Source organism: Cibotium barometz, chromosome 17 (genome assembly GCF_041138505.1).
Source record: "Cibotium barometz isolate CiBa-2024 chromosome 17, ASM4113850v1, whole genome shotgun sequence".
Taxonomy (NCBI): Eukaryota; Viridiplantae; Streptophyta; class Polypodiopsida; order Cyatheales; family Cibotiaceae; genus Cibotium; species Cibotium barometz.
Window position 1 is genome coordinate 22,671,405 of NC_141062.1, and position 17,606 is coordinate 22,689,010.

The 17,606-nt window shown below is 42.7% G+C and overlaps 1 protein-coding gene across 3 annotated transcripts in view; it reads right to left on the minus strand.

Annotated features, from left to right (window-relative positions):
• LOC147629792 (uncharacterized) overlaps positions 1 to 7,736 on the minus strand; it is a 46,537-nt gene extending 38,801 nt beyond the window's left edge. For 2 of the 3 annotated variants that reach the window (XM_086811318.1, XM_086811317.1), the window contains exons 1-2: positions 7,517 to 7,736; positions 7,036 to 7,180 (exon numbers count right to left, since the gene is read on the minus strand). In XM_086811318.1, the coding sequence (XP_086667444.1) occupies positions 7,036 to 7,180; positions 7,517 to 7,624 (253 nt within the window). In that variant the 5' untranslated portion in view covers positions 7,625 to 7,736. The remainder of the gene's footprint in view (positions 1 to 7,035; positions 7,181 to 7,516) is intronic. The other variant, XM_086811319.1, reaches the window with a different exon arrangement.
• Between the last annotated feature and the right edge of the window lie 9,870 nt (positions 7,737 to 17,606).

The window sequence follows — 17,606 nt, forward strand, 5'->3', positions numbered from 1 at the left end:
GGTAGCGTTGGACAGAGAGAGAGAGAGCACGGGTCATCACTTGGTTTGTTTTCCTTCGACTATGGCGAGCATGGCCTCATGTGGTGGTGCAGACGAGGCGATGAGCTCTGGTGCTGGTACAGGCGGGGCGATGCACATTGGTTTGGGAAGGCGGTGCAAGGGATGGCCGCACAGCAGCGAAACAACAGGTGCTGGCGGACGTGGAAGCACGTGTGGAAGCAGCCAGGCAAAGGTCACGTGCTGGTGGCGGTCGCATGAGTGGAAGCAGCCAGGCAGGCGGTTTATCTGCAACGTGGAACAAGCCTGCATCGTCATCATAACCTTCGCCCCCTCCCCCCCCTTTCATATGCGCCTTCATCTACTTTGTGCTAGAGTTGCACCGGGCTTTGTGAGTTTGAGAGGCTGCTTGGCGCTCTCTAGATCTATGCTCTCGGGACTGTGACTGAGAAGGCAAGATGTGACTAAGAGGCAGATTACAGGGTCCTCTCATGGTCAGACGCACAGAGGGCTACAGCGTGAGCCTTTATGGAGTCAAAAATCTGTTCGTCTGGAGTGCTACAGTGTTTGGTTCAGAAAACACTCCATGGGAAGGCCACGATGGAAACTGTTTTGAAAGCCGGTTTCATCTCCTTATGAAGAGAGAGCAAGGGTGTTCTGAAAAGTGCCTTGGCTAGCAAGTGGTAGGACTTGGATCATGGGACACATCCAAGGTAGACTTGCAAGAGAGCAAGAGCGCCATGAGAGGTGCCGGCTAGCAAGTCTTGAGCCTTGAGTGTGTACGAGGTCCTCGAACACTTAGCTTAAGGGCTTTTTGAAGACAAAGATCAAGGGTTAAGGCTTTGTGAATGGCTCTTGATGAAGAAGACATGGGGTAAGGCTTGCTAAGCACTCATGTGGAAGACCTGGGTGAAACTATAAGGGATCCTATTGGTGGATTTGTAATACCGCAAGGGGCTCCACTGCGTTTTGGTGCCAATCGGTGTCCGTGTATTATTTGTAGGAGCACTCTAGCTCCCCCTGTTTGTTTTCTTTTCCAGGTCCCCATGGGTGATGAAGTGTTTTGTGTGCGAGTGTTTGTTTCACCGCCCATCAAGTTTTCTGAAGGCCGGTTTCATATACTCTTCAAGGAAGCCTTGGGAATGGTAGCACACCAAGATGATGGCTGCTGAAAGTATGCATAAGAAAGCCGGAGGCTTAAGCACACCAAAACTGCTTGGAAACTGCTGTGAACTGGTTTGCTGTGGAATGAATTAGGCTGAATGATAAGTGCTGCTTATATATGATTTTTTGATGCTAGTCAGCCAGTAAAACAAGTGTCGGCCTGTTTTGACATTAAATGCTAGTGCATGCTGGCCAACTGATGAAAGGGAGCTATTGATCCTGGCTGACTGCACTATGGAGGCCTTTGTAGGCTGCCGACTGGCTACCTATGCTATCCATGGGCAAGAAGATGGCCAATATGTCTAGGAGCATTGGTATAGGATCCTAGACCCATGTGCCAGGCGAACCCATGTTGAGGTGCCTTATGAGCTGGCCCATGTGCAATTGTCCTATATGCTTGCTAATGCATGACTATGGCTAAGGTTGACTTCTACATGAGCCTATCTGATGGATTCTCCAAGTGGGTAAGAGGACTGACACATGCAGACACTCTATGGCTATGGAGACTGACGTACGTAGCTCGTGCTAGACATGTCCCGGACTGGGGCTCACAATGGGGTCACAGCATACGACAAATATTCCTAAAAAGGTAAATCCTAGTGATGAATGTTGCACTGATGTAGAGCCAGTGTGTCACATAGCACTCCAGTGCAGGGTGCATATGACATTCCCTCCTACTTAGCTTGGCGGTAAGTTCATTGCTTCCAAGTAGTCCGCCAATGTAGGGTGAATGTGACATTCCCTCCTACTTAGCTTGGCAGTAAGTTCATTGCTTCCAAGTAATCATGGATGGTATAGTAACCCGGTTCTAACTATAGGGCCAATCTATACTGAATCCCAAATTCCAACAAATCCTTGTATTGTGCCTTCATACTATCAAGATCTTTTCCTTGTATTTCAAGCAAGGTGGACTCATGCAAATTTTGAGTTGTGCCTTTTCCACTGAGAGCATCGGCAACCAGATTATTTGAGCCAGGGATGTATTCAATCACACTGCCAAGGGCACTATCTTCATTGCCCCACGCACCTCAAAGTCAGACCGTTGTTCCGTAGTTTTGTGCATCAGAGATCTGGGGAGCCAGAATTCTCCCCGAGGAGGAAGGCGAAGCCCTGAGGAGCTGAGTTGTGAGCTTGCACTGCTGATTTTCCTACCCCCGCCTACCCCTCTGCTGCCCCCGCCGACTGCCCTCTGTTGCCCTCGCCTGCCCATCTTCAGCCCCCCGCCTGCCCCTGTGCTGCCCCCGCTTGCCCTCTTTCAGCCCCCGCCAGCCCTCCTGCTGCTCCCACCAGCCCTTCTGCAGCCCTCCGCCTGCCCCTCTTCTGCCTTCACCTGCCCTTCTTCAGCCCCCGCCAGCCCTTCTGCTGCCCCTCCTGTCCATCTGCTGCCCCCACCTGCCCCAGCTGCTTTTTCTACCCCAGCTGCTCCTGCCCTTCTGCTCCCGCCTTCCCCCCCCCTCTTCTGCACCCGCCTCTTTATCAGCAGCAATTTTATTTGGATTCAAGTCGGCCGCCCATTTTTTTGATTGGCTTTATGGCTTCTTCTACCGCAGCCAATCTTTCATCAACGGCCACCCCCATTGGCTGGGAGAATCATCAATTTTTCACAAGACGAGCTCACCTCTCTTCAGCACGCCATTGACCTTGAGGTCCAGACCACCCTTGTTGCGAGAGTTTATGGTTCCCACCCCTCTCGCTCGTAGGCCCGTGAATGGCTTCTAGCAGCTCTCCCTTCAGAGCTGATTGTGCACTTTCAGGATATACTCGTTTGCTTGGTCGAGGCTTCTTCCAAGTGGACTTTCATTCTTCAAAAGCTACTTCTCAGGTTTTGGCTGGCAGCCCCTTTCATCTTGGTCCTAGGAAGATTTTTCTTTCAGTACCAGGTGGGCTTTGATCTTGTGGCGGAGGATCAGCGCCTTACCCCGGTCTCACTATGGTTCCCTGCTCTTCCTCGGTCCTATCGGAAGCTTTTAGCTTCCATAGGGGCATCCTTTGGCCAAGTTCTAGAGGTACCAGCCCTTCCGAGCTCTCCTGCCTCAGCTTCCGCGGCCGTTACCGCCACTCTTGATGGTGTACCCCGGGTCCTTGTGCTTATTCCTCCTGATCCATCGATTACTGATGATCATGTTTTTCTTCAGAGACCTGACGGATCTCATTTCCACCAGAGAATGGAGATTGCACGCAGACCTGGATTTGTCCTGACAGGGTCACATTGCTAGAGATTGTCCCAGATCGAGGGGCCATGCTAGGAGGCGGCGTGGTCCCACCCATCAGAGCCTAGAGGCCTTCTGCAGTTGCCGAGACTCTAGTTGCTCCTTTGCCACAACATACCACACAGTGTTGGGTTGTGGTTAGGGATGGCAGGCACCCTCGGACCCCCGTACCTGCCCCTTCACCCACACCCCTTATGGAGCACCCTAACCCCTATGCAGCTCTTGCCTCACAGGATGTTGATCCTTCTTTGGAGGATGAGGCTTTGCAGGCACATGATCTAGATCCTTCACAACAGGATGCTGCATTACAGTTACGCGATGATTGTACCCTTGAGGATGATGTTGCGCATTCGCAATGTCATGGTACCTCTCCAGTTCTGAGGACGAGCCCTGGCTTTTCGCCGGAGTGGGAGAGAGAGGTAAGGTTTACATCGTCAGATTTTCCCTCCCTTACCTATGCGAGATGTACTTCCGCCTCTAAAGGGGGTCCTTCGTCGACCACAAGATCTGGTCGCTCCTACTCTCAGTCCTTATCAGGATTGTCTCTTGGAACATTCAGGGTCTTGGGGTTTTTTTCCGCGTCGGTGGAAACAAATTGTAAAAACCCAGCTTCATTGTGCAGTCACAGGTGGACTTACGGATGTATTGCTCTTGCAAGAGCATAAACTGGATGCTAGCCAGTGTGGGAGATCAGGCAAGTTTCTCTCGGGACACACCTTTTGGTCACCAGCTGTTGGTACCAAAAGTGGTGTCTGTATCTCTGTTTCAGCTTTGATCTTGCCTTGCATCATTGGACATGGTGTCATTTTTCCTGCGAGAGCGCAGTGGATCCTTCTTATGCAGGGTACTACACGCATTGGCATTCTCAACCTCTATGCTCCTAACCATAGAGGCGAGAGGATTGCCTTTTGGAAATCTCTCACTACAATGATGCCTCTTGCCGACCATTGGATTATTGGTGGGGATTTTAACATGGTTGAGATGCCAACGGATAAAAGAGGTGGACATGAGGGCTTGGTGCATCCTCTTGAAAGAGCGTCTTGGGAGAGGTTTATACTCTCCATTCATGGCAAAGATTGTTGGCATGAGGATGACATTTTGAGGAGTCCATCCACTCTTCTTTATTCATGGTCTAATAGGAGAAGAGATGCAGGATGTATCTATGCACAGTTAGACAGATTTTATGTGGATGATAGAGTGCTTAATAGAGGTGGACATACTTTTATTGCTACAAGCACCTCCAAATCGGATCATTGCCCAGTGGTTTTATGTATTAGAGATCCGAATTGCCATGGATCAACACCCCATGTACGCATCCCTGATCATTTGTTTTCAAATGCAGAGCTATCGCGTCGTATGCTTGATATTTGGAGATCTCATGATTTCTTACAGGCCTCTCAAAGCCTGGCCTCTGCTCTCTATGATGATAGCGACTTTTATCACACATGTTACCTATCTAAGAGGCAAGAGGCCTTGGATTTAGAAAGGGCTATTAGATGTAGTAGATTGGCTGCCTTGCAGAAAGAGCACGAGAAACATCCTCATGCTCAATGGGTTGCAAATTCTTTATATATTGTTAGGGCAGAACTTCATCACTCTCTTGAGCAGCGCGTGGAGTACCGTTTCCATGCCCAGGAATCCTTTTGGACATAGATGGATGGCAGATGTAACAAACATTTCTTTGCTATTCATGGCCCATCATCTCATGCCAGAGATAGTGTCAGGTAGTTGCAAGATCACATGGCACTCTTCACTCAGATACTCTTATGGTTAGACAGATTGCCACTGATTTCTATCGCCAGCTTCTTAGTGTTGAGCCGCGCTTTGATTTGAGACATAGGACACAGAGGAAGCTTTGGAATGCATTGCCACATTTGATCACTGAGGAGAAGTGTGCCGCTCTGGATGCCCCTTTCTCTACGCAGGAGTTCAATCATGCCCTTCATGCCTTACCTCATGGTAAGTGTCCAAGGGAGGATGGCCTCTTCCCTGTTTTGTTCATTACTTTTTGGGATGAGATTGGGGCTGAGATCACATCGGCTCTGCGGGAGATGTGGGACACAGGCTCTATGCCTTCTTCTCTCACTGAGGGGCTTATTTATCTTATTCCTAAGAGGGGGGATAAGACATTGATTGGCCAGTGGAGACCTATCACCTTACTTGGGACTGCCTATAAAATTCTTGCTAAGGCAGTGAGCATCAGATTGCAGCCAATTTCGCAAGCTCTCATTCATGATACTCACAATGGATTCTTACACAGCAGGAGCATCTTTGATAACATTTTCTCGTTTTGGGAGGCCGTCAAATGGGCTGAAGCAAGTAATCAGCCCTTAGCCATTCTACTCTTTGATTTTGAGAAGCCCTATGATAGAGTGGATTGGGACTTCCTTGAGGGTACTCTCAGCCATATGGGCTTCTCTCAAAGATGGATCAAGGGAGTTTCATGCATGTATCGTGATGCCCATAGTAGAGCGCTCTCTTGCAGTGATAGCAGAGAGCGGTTTCAGATTTCTCGCTCAGTACGACAGGGCTGCCCTTTAGCCCCATTATTATATATCATAGTTGCAAAGGCCATGAGCATCTTTCAATGTTTTGATCTCATAGGTCATTTTGGCCTTTTGAAGACGTTAATACAACTCTCTCTCTCTCTCTCTCTCTCTCTCTCTCTCTCTCTCTCTATGCGTGCACTTTATCCTCTTCATATTGTGCTATTCATCACTAAGATTGAAGATGCTCAATCCCATTAATCAAAGTATAATCCTTGTCTATAAGCTTCCGCGTGATTCAAGCATCCAGCCTGCTTATGCACAGGATCAGCATGGGTGAGCACAATCACACATCTAGTCAACCACAATCAGGTTCTTCATGCTCATCAAGGACCTCGCGCATGCCTTCCCCCCATTGGACTACCACTCAAATACAGTCCATGGGTCAGCTTTTGACATCAACCAGGGCCTTCAGCAAATCTTTGGCCACTTCCAAAGAGCGTAGTGGTTTCCAGCCCACTGCATCATCAACTTCAAAGATATGTTTGACACTCAATTTTAGGCCCCATACACGATGTTCTCCAAACTCCAATCAACAATTGTCCACAAAGGTCAGATCATTGACGTATTCATCATAAGCCAGCAATACAAGCAAATACAGTGCAAGGTGGGGTCCCCTTAGTGGGCTAGCTCGGACCCAATTGGGTGTGCATGTCTCAATCTATCAACTCTTATCTCTTTAAATTAAGCTAATTGCACCAAAGTACACCATAATCAGCATGCCACAATACATTTAACAAGTGTCAAAAGTCTATAAAAATGGAAACAGCCTTAGGCCCGTTACACATACCCCACCGCCCATGTATGGGCGGGGGAGATTGCCTGCCCGTGAATTATGGGCGGTGGATATCCCCACCACATCAGCATGGGCAGGCAGGGGTATGGCGATGTGTAACGGGCCTTAGAAGTTGGGGGTGAATGTCATTTATACATGAAGTGCAGCACTCTCGTATTCAAACCCCATATAACATTTAAGTTGAAGGGGTATTTTTCACTCTTTTCTAAATTTAAAAAACCCTTAAATATGCATATTTTCCAGCAACTCCATGAAAATGAATTGTCTTGAACTCTCCGGATTTCAAATACAACTTTGCTTGATGAGGTCAACTTGCACTAACTTTGCAGGAAAACGATATCACCAGCAGAAATATCATGGCAGCAGGCGGTGTTATTCCAGAGGGAGACCTTGATGTGAGAGCAGCTGCTATCACCCACATAGAGAATGCTCCTCATAACCTCACTTCCTTTCAAAGTTCTCACTCTCTGCATTGTATATGCAGCATATTATATTGGGTGACATGATATCATCATGTCGTTCGAACAATAAAAAGGAATGATTTGTGTGTGTGTGTGTGGGGGAGAGAGAGAGAGAGAGAGAGAGAGAGAGAGCAAAAATTAAAAAAACAATGATGCATGTTTCCACCTTTGCACTTGTGTGTGTGTGTGTGGAGGGGGGTGGATGGGGAGGGTGGGGGGGAGGAGGGGGCGGGGGTGGTTTCACCTGTGTATGTGTGTGTGGGGGGGGGGGGGGGGCTTTGCACTAGTCGTGATACTAGATGCATGCAGAGTTTTCTCTTAGGGGAGAGTGCAGAGGCTTGCCTCGGGTGGCTGGCACTGCAGAATGAAGACGACCAGTTGCACATGGCATCCCACATGGGCTGAAATATCCCCTAGCTGCACAAGAGCCCCGTACCAAGCTTGCCTCATTTTTTTTCCCCAAATTTTGAAGAGCTCTGTGTAGGCGCCCCGTTGAAAAGGTTCCTATTTGTTCGAACAACGTTTTTTTTGGTTGCCATTAATTAATTATGCAAGGAATAGCTGCTAAGGTAAGTTTGGACACGTGTCTTTGCATGCTGCGAGCATGCTTGTTGGTATGGTTCCCGTTGTCGTGTTTCGGGCGAATCTTCAATCTATTGTTTTTGTCTGTCGTCGTCTTCCATGCGAATGCCGAGGCCTTGATTTTTCGCTGCTTCTTGCCCATGCTGCCGGTTTCATGGCCACGGTCCGTCCAAGGCCATTTGTGATGGTTTCGTGGGCATGCATATATACCCACGTGCCTATGCTGTGGTGATGGTTCGCGGTTTCGTGGGCATAGTCCTTCTGAGGCCTTCTAGTTGTGATAGTTCGCGGGTTCCTTCTGGAAGGGCATCATATTTCGGCTTCTGGAGCTCTGTCGTGGATAGTCATGGCTTTTGGACGCTTTCTATTGCATATGGTCTACTCGCCTATTTAATGATCATAGTCCGGGTTGTCTTCTTCATGTAGTTTCTCGTCTGCTCTGTGTTTCTTGAGTTTGTTATCTTTGTTTTGTTATCCTCCTTGTCTTAGTCATCACTCCTATGGCTCCTAAAAGAAAAGCCATTCATGACATCATGAATATCATGCAAATTGACCGCCATCCTTCATGTTTCCCCTCTGATGAAGTGGTCCGTCGACCTCCAATCCTTCACGACCACCAGCACCACTTTTGCAGTATCCATCAACATCCATTGTGCCCAGACGACAAGGTGGTTGTGTGCCAAGTCAAGTTCTCACTCCTCCCAAAGGCCCTTCCATAGTTCGTAATTTGCATGCGATCAAGCCGGGAGCTCGATCCTCTGGTTCGTATATACCTCTCGTTCTTTAAGGAGCAATATTACTGTTGTTGATTAATGGGTGCATATTATTTTAGTCGTATTGATTAATGAGTATAATATGAACATGAATCACACGCAACGTTAGCATGTTCATTGATTAAAACGTTGTGGGCGCATATTGATTGATTAATTGCATTGTTAAATCCAACAGTAAATAACAACGCACATTTGATTAGTCATGTTGATTACTGAGTATAATATGAACATGAATCACACACAACGTTAGCATGTTTATTGATTAAACGTGTGGGCGCATATTGATTGATTAATTGCACTGTTAAATACAACAGTAAATAACAACGCACATTCGATTAGTTGTGTTGATTAATGAGTATAATATGAACACGAATCACACGCAACGTTAGCATGTTCATTGATTAAACATTGTGGGCGCATATTGATTAAACATTGTGGGCACATATTGATTGATTAATCACACTGTTAAATACAACAGTAAATAACAATGCATGAAAACCACATGCAGCATTAGCATGCGCTAAATCATACGCAATGTTAGCATGTGCTTACAGTAGTACTCGGCGTTGCTAACATTCTGTACAGTCGTCGTTGTAAACAATTGACGAATGACAATTTATTTGATTGCTTATTAGTCGTATATTAGCCGTATATTTGAGTGCTTATTCCTTGTTTTTGTGTAGGATCTACACATCGTGACACCAAAGGTAAACAACCCAGTACAAGTGAGAAAAATGCAGAGTCGAGCCCTCTATCCACAAGACACCTGGATTCAATCCAGAGAAGACAAAGCTCTTCGAAGTATCGGTGACCATGGTTATCACACCTGGATTCAATCCAGAGAAGACAAAGCTCTTCGAAGTATCGGTGACCGTGGTTATCGAGAATGGAGACATAAAATTGTCATGTTGGGAACCACTGGAAGAGTTTATAAGAATGGATTGTTTAAAAGGGCTCTTTGCACTAGAGAAAGGTGGTACTTTGAACCAGTTACATTTTCAAATGGTTGCGAGTTTAATGGCTCCATCCTTCATAAGTATAGGCAAAACCATAAAACGATATTTAGGGTGGGGCTTTTTCAAACCAGAGGGTGCCTTAGTGATGTGTAGAGGTCTTAGACAAATTAAGATGCATACATTCAAAGGCATGATAGGGTACTGCATCATGAAGGACTTACACAAACTACATTTCAAGTTCTTCTCGCACAATACCTCCTCACTACAAGAGGACATCAGTTGTACGCTCTATATGGCGAGGCGAACTTAAAGAACAAAGTTTGTTTGTCGCATGTGAATCTATTTGAGCGGGCTTATGTATACATAGATAATTATATAGCCAATAAACTTTGCGCTTCACTCCATAGCACTCTCTTGAAAATGGTCCGCACTGGAAAATATTACCCAGCAACATTGTGGATAATTCCCAAGATTGGTTTGGGTATAAACAAGAGAAGATCTACTGCAGTATGGAAAGTTATGAAGCTTCCTCACCTCACCCAATGCATAGACATAGAAGAAATTTTCTTTACAGATACTCCTTATGTCAGATATTTAAATCCAATGCATGCCAGTCCGACAAAGAAGATGAAGATGACGAAAGTGAAGATCATGATGGAGTACAAACGTGCATGGCAACCACACTACAGAGCTAGCGATTCAGGGGAATCCCATCGTCGTTGATGATGATCAAGAAGCCTAATCACCGCGTGACTACAGCACATCGTATCTTTCTGTACGGGAAAGAACACAGAAATTCAAAAAAGCCATTGTCGATGGAGATGAATCCGTAACTCTCTCGCCAGAAGTTTGTACATTTGTTGGTCTTAGTGAGGAAGAAGCTTGTTTCCTCTAGGTTTCATTTGTGTACTTGGCTTTCCTTGTGTGTACGTCCTCTTGTCTTGTTTCTATTGTTTATAAATAACATGTCTGATTTGTTTTTCCATGGACACGTGTCTTTGTGCTCTTATTTTGTGCTCTTGCTCTGTTGAAAAATAAGTGTGAGGTTTACAAATGACCTTTAAAGTAATTTTTGGGATAATGGAAAGCCTGAAGTAACGTTTGGGACCTTAGGAAGCCTAAGGTTTTCTTTGTGAAATCAAATAAGCACCATTAAAAAAAATGCATTGGAGTGAATAAGGTTCTTATCTGTTTGAATATGTGTTCATGATACTAATAATAATAGGTTTTCTTTACTCTCACTATATGCCACTACAAAACCAAAGCCGTGCATTGTGTTAGGTGGTCACATTAAAATATATCTACTTATTTTTTAGAAGGGTAGGTTTGTTAAGGCAAAATTTTCACGTTACAGTTTTAATTTTTTTGATAATCACAAAGTTAATTTGGTTGTTTGGAAAGAAGTTTGGTCATTCTGTTTATTCTATTGGGAATTTCCATGCTATATTCTTTGGAAATCAGATTGTGTATCCTTGAATTTGGCGATATATGTGAGAGCTTTTTGCAAGCAAAATGTTAAATGTTTAGCAGTAATTCATGATTTCTTTTGGATATTGAAAATGTTTATTCGTACTTTCTTACAAGTTGGCAGAATGAGAAAAAGGGTTTTGGGATTATTGGTTGAGCATATGGGTTGATAAACTGGTCGTGGCTTTTCTTTCTTTTTTGAAACTTTGGCAAAGAGGTTATATGTTAGGCCAACCTTTGGTGCTTTTGGGGAGCTTGTTGTGTCTCATTAGTTGTAATGAACTCATACATTCAACTAGATGTAGTATGGGATACATCTTCATTCAAGTAAATGACCTCTAATGCAACCTTATTATCTTTGTGATATTTTGTGAATGGCCTCTAATGCAACCTTGTTATCTTTGTGATATTTTGTGCCTGACCTCTAATGCAACGTTGTTATCTTTGTGATATTTTCGGTCTTTTTTATGATTAGGACATTTAATGATAATTTTCTTCGTGAGAGATGATATTCGTGAATTGGAGATTCTTTGTGAATCATATGGAATTTTGCCTTCTTTATTGACATTATTTGTGTGAGTGATTTTATAGTACTTTACTTACATTGTAGACATTTTGGCTCTAGTAAGAGCTTCTTTTTATCTTGGTGTTTCTTCTTTGTGGCATAGCTTGTGTGGAAATATATCTACATTTGTTACTAGTTTTCTTGATCTATGTGATATCATTTTTTATCTATGTGATCATCTTCATGTAAGTAAAACTATAACCTTATGTCGCAAAAACGTATGTGGTAAAATTTGAGTATGAGTGGGAGTGTCTAATTTATAATTGATCAAGCATAACTTGTGAACTATTAATGCTTTGTTGAAATAATACACCAAAATACTCATGTATGTGACATTGGGACTAAGGGAAATATGTTCTAAGGTCAAAAGCAAATACTAGCAAAGGCTATTATAGTCTATTCAACCCTCCACATCAGCTAAAAGAACTTGTGGGATAGCTTGTGGGAGAATAAGCTTTCATGCACTCAGATCTAAGCAAAGGGTGCTCTTTTGGTGGTGCTCAAATCTAGGAAAGATTAGTTATTAATTATCTTTTAAACCCTTGTACTCATGTCTATTTAAAGACTCTTAATACAAGAGTACACTCTCGTTCTCTAGTCTCATGTTGTCATTATGCTGATCATTTATCTAATCATTTTGATTAACTCTAATATCTTTGCTTAAGTTAGTCATCATGCCTAATCCATGTCCTTAATCATTCCATTCAAGCCACTATAATTCTATAGAGGAGGATGTGGTCATAGTTGTACTCTTTAAGAGCTTGCCCCAAGTTTTACAGACTTTCCCCAAGATGAGCTTAGTAATATTGTTACTACTCTCACAAACTTACCAACTTTAAGGCTAGTAGATGTGGAAGCATCTTTACTAGATGAATACAATAAAGTCAATCAAAAGGCAAGGGATCATTCAAGGAACTTTCTTTAACAAATGAGGTTTCAAAAAGTCTAGATCAAAGGCACCTTTTCAAGGTTCTTATTAGAAGAAGGATTTTCCGAAGTCATGTAACTTTTGTGGTAAACCAATCATGAAGAGAAAGATTGTTTCTTTATAAACAAATCTCGGAAGGCTTTTCTTATAGAAGAAGGAGATTCAGGAGAAGAAGAAGCAAAGACGAAAAGACCTTAGTTGAGGCTAATTTTATTAAAGATGATTGGGCTTTCTAAACGAGTTAGAACATGCCTGACCTAATACTCACCCCCATTGTTAATCCAATTTTAGGATTAACAAGAGCTACCACCATTATCTTACATCAAGGAGTCACGGTAGATACACCAAAGGGTCATACATTCATGATATGAAGCAATAGTGTCCAAAGCTACAACTTGGACGGGCGCCCGTATAATGGTGTGATGGAGTATTTCTGGCAATTCTCGCTTCAAGAGCGTGTGGTAGCAAGATAGGATGAAGTCCTAAGTGATGTACTTCATGGATATATTATAAGAGTAGTCATTGTAATAGCAATAGGCCTCTTATGAGCCTAAAGTGCCCGGTCGGCCATAGTTTAAGTAAGTGTGAACACTTATAGCCATGTATATAAGTGAGTTTCTCTCATAATACAATACACACTCTCCCATTATGCAATTGAGTCTTACTCTTGCCAATCATCTTGCTAATCTCTCTCCCTAATGCATGCTAGTGAGTGTGTGTGAGTGAAGTGAGGTGCGAGGAGGGACGAGGACCCGTAGTGCAATGTAGCGGTGTGACAACGCTCAGCGGCGGCGGGAGACGTGGTGGAATTGCTTCTCAAGGAGTTGTAGAGCTTGAAGACCTCAAGGGTTATGAGCACGGCCATTGGAAAGATCCTCACGACAGTTGCGGTTCACCAGGTAATCTCTTTTTGGATGTGTTTCAAGGAGGGTTAGGGTGAGCCATAACATTTTTGGCGCCACTGTCAGTGAGCTATCCCTTGGCTTTTTCCATCGTTTTGCCTCTAATCTACGTATAACCCATTGCCCATTATCTTGATTAATGGTTCCCCATGAAAAAGATGTGGATTTGATGATGATTTGTGTGAGATTTGATGTAGAATAGCTCTCTTTTTTGTTTTTGAAAAGAATACTTTTTGCTTTATTTTTAGATTAATTTGTTATTATTTTTGTGGTTTTTCATGTTCTTAGGGCTTGCACATAGTTTATATTAGGCTTAGTTTGCATCCATTGCATTAAAGAATGCAAGAGAATGCATTTCTAAGTGAATGTTAGCTCTCTTTAGTTTAAACATAGATCTAAGATCATTAATTTTAGTTTAATTGTGAGTTTGTTGTTGAAATTATTTGGATTAGAGTGTTAGCAAGCATTAGGAGTAGCTTAATCTTTCAAAAAACTTCTTAAAACCATCAAAAAATCCTTGAATTTGACTAATTTCTCTTAATGGACTGGTTTTTCTCATTAAGGGTGATTAATCTTGTTCAAGAGGCTTAAAAATTTAGAAAATATGTTAATTGGGGTCTAAATCGATCATATGAGTAGTCAAAATTGAGATTTTTGAGTGTTTTGAGAGCATCTAGATGCATCAAAACACCTAATCACATCAATTTTTTGATCAATTAGAGAAATTTGACTCTCTTTTCTTAATTTTACCTGAAAGAGGAGACTATAATTAAGATTCTAATTAATCCCCTAGTTTAGATTAATTTACACAATTGTTGATGCACAAAGATTAGTTTTTCCTTGCTCTATCCAATGATGTGCTCAATTGTGTGAATTAATTAGGGATTAATGGTTAATTAGAGTCCTTGATTAGTGTAAAAGAAAAAAAGATTAGTGAATGCATTAATCTTAGATTAATTCTTAATCACTTTTTATATAACTCATTAAAGTTAATGAGCATTCAATGAGTAGATGCTCATGAGTTGTCAATTGTCCATTTTGGGGGTCATTTATGAAGGGTGTAAGGTGTCATTAAAAGGTTGACTTTTTTGATTCCCACTTACCTTTTTGGGAAAATTCCCATATCCCTTTCATTTTAAATTCAAAAAACACCCCCCCCCCAAAAAAAAATTTCGACTAGACTTCAAAAAAAAATAAAAAAATCCGGCCGTGAACAGAAATCTGACCGTGAACGGAAAAAAGTCCGTCCGTGAAAGTGAAGGCGACGGAAAAATTCCGTGTGAAACAAAAATCCGACCGTGAATGGAAAAAAGCCTGTACGTGAAATGAAAATCCGGCCGTGAACGAAAAAAATTATGTTCGTGTGATGAAAGTGCAGGTGACAAAAAAAATTTCGTCCGTGATTGTCTCACAAAATATAACTCTTAACATCTTAAGTGTACAAAACGGGTAACTTGCCATGGTACCCTTGAATGTGATTACACGCTTACAAGCCAAGGCACGAGAAACAGTCAAAAGGAATGTAAAAGACAACACTTCAATATGGGTAGAAGAGCATGCTTTAAAACATAACCTAAAAGAGAAAACAAAACCTTCTAAACCAAAGAAAGACAAGGGACAAAAAACTATCGAAACCAAGGTCAAATTAAAAGACAAGGAAAAGGAGTCTATATAGGACATAAATCCACAAGGGAACATAAACACGAAAAAGCCAAAAGCTATACAAGATGCAGAATCATCCACATTAAAGACCACCACACAAACCTCAGCACCCATGCGTACGACATAGGATACAAAAACCTCAGCATCCATATGTACGACATAGGATACAAAAACCCAAAAGAAAATTCGATCTCGTCGCATGGGTAAACATAATGAAAAACTGACAAACCAAAGAAAGTTAGAAAATAAAACAAGTTCTAGTACATCACTAAGTGAGGATGAAACAAGTTTTTACTCTTCGCTCAGTGCACCACATAGACCAATCAAGAAACTAAAACCCACCCAACTACCCCAAATGGATAATAATGATAAAATGACATATGTGGAACGCAAAAAGCAAGCTCAATAGAGCATGCTTAGCTTGGTTGAGTGATTGAGCCTCATAATGCCAATCCTAAAACAACACAACCAAAATACAAAGCCCAGAGGAGTACCGCTTTCCCTTTTAGGCGGAAGACATAGTCTCTACAGAAGAGTCATTTGAGACAGATTGTACGAACTATACACTTGAGAAAGCACGTGAGGAATTCGATAATTCCCTTACAAGATTAAAACAATCTCTCAAAACCTCATTCGGAGGAATGCTCTTCTCTCATGATAAAGCTAGCATCACTTATTGAAAAGATCCCTAGGATTTTGGTTGGATTGCAAATTGCAAATAAAATCACCACAGCTAAGCACAGCTTTATCCAACACAAGAACATAATCTCATGACCCTTGAGCTATGGGATTTGTTAGGTCAACCAACACTCACGGCACATCCTGAAAGAATTACCTTTACACAAGACTTGAACATGCCATGTCTGGGGTACTTTGGACATACAATGTATATTGAAACTAACCCCCTCACTTGTAAGTTTTTTGTGGTTGAGCATGTGTTCGAAGCAGATTTAATCTTGGGGCATAAATGGACTGTTGCTGCCCAAGTACCACTGTGCTTTACTAACGAGATAGAGTCATCATGATGGTCAACGACGACAAAAAGTTGACAATACGATATTAGGAGGAAGATGATCCAACTTTAATGGATTTCTATGATGCTGAATGTAAACGGATACAAGCCTCTTCCACAAAAGCCCCTCTACACAAGTGCCTACCATCTATGTCAACAACCAACTCCTCCGATAAAGAATCTACTCCTTCAATCCCATCCTCACCTATGAAGTTTGATGCCAAAGCCTCGCAATCAACTATTCCTAAAGAAGTTCCCAGAGCCCACCAACCATCTATCTCTAATAGGAAACTCAAAGGAAAGACCTCGAAGCCTATGCATTTTCATCGACAAACCTCAACAAAGGAAACAACCACATGCTCAAAGGCCTCGTCTCATCGATAGCCACTCCACAAGAGACTCTAACGTCATCATCATCAACAATGTCCATGAGTCTCAAACCCACAACTTCAGCACCAACCAAAGTCAAGGAAGGCCCCAAACCTTCCACAACATCAACTCTAAAGAAAAATCCACCAAGACTCCCACAATCACGATATCTTAATAGTATCAAAATGTAGGTGGAGAAGAATCTACTTGTAGCTCAAGGCTACTATGAAGGTGCCAATCAAATTTGGGTGCCTCGATAGTCAAAACCTCTTCCTCAATGAAGCACTCGAAAGCCAAGGAAGAAGAAGAGCACTCCACAACACCGTCCGCAAAATCCTATGCGAGTTCCTCAAAGAACTCCATCAATGCAGCAAGTGTGGGTACCAAAAACACTGCTGCAAGCACAAGGGTACTACCAAACAAATACCAAAGCTTGGGTCCCCAAGCGCATCACAAAGTACCCTAAGCTTGCACAAAGAAGAAATCCTCAACACCAAGCACATCGGTAACTAAATTACAGTGTTCGTCAAAGATGGGTGCCTGTGCATGTACTTCAACAACAAGGATACTATGATGGTAATTTCATCATATGGTTGCCAAAATCGAACAATGTGAAGAAAACCTCACCACCGACTTCAACCCCAACAACTTCACCTATAGTTCGACAAGAATGGAGGCCCAAGCAATAGCAAGCAAATTCCTCAACTACTCTCGTGCATTCAGCACCAACACAATAGCTTATTTATTCAAGCAAACAATCAGTAGTCTTCCCTACTGCCTCGACATCATTTCAGCAACAAATTTAAGAAGCAATACGGAGACTTAGGAGCATATAAATAACAGAATAACAATGCTCTTGTCATCCCTCTGGAAGTAAGAAATGAGCACATAAGAAGCTGTTGTTTGGAAATCATGACCTAGGTTACCCAATTTATTTATTTTTAAAAAAACTCAAGGTCAAAACTTACAAATTCACGGAATTCCATCTCACAGAATTACAATTCACGGAGTTTCATCTCATGGCTTAAGAACCAGCACTTCACGATTTAAGCCTCATCACTCGAATTAAGCCATATCACGCAATAGCCACTATATATTTGTTAAGCTTTTTGCCTACTATTCTTTTCGCTAAATTAATGTAGCAGCTGCTCCATGAATCCATACTCATACACTGGAGAACATTTGCACCAAAGCCTCACCATCGACAACTTCCAGG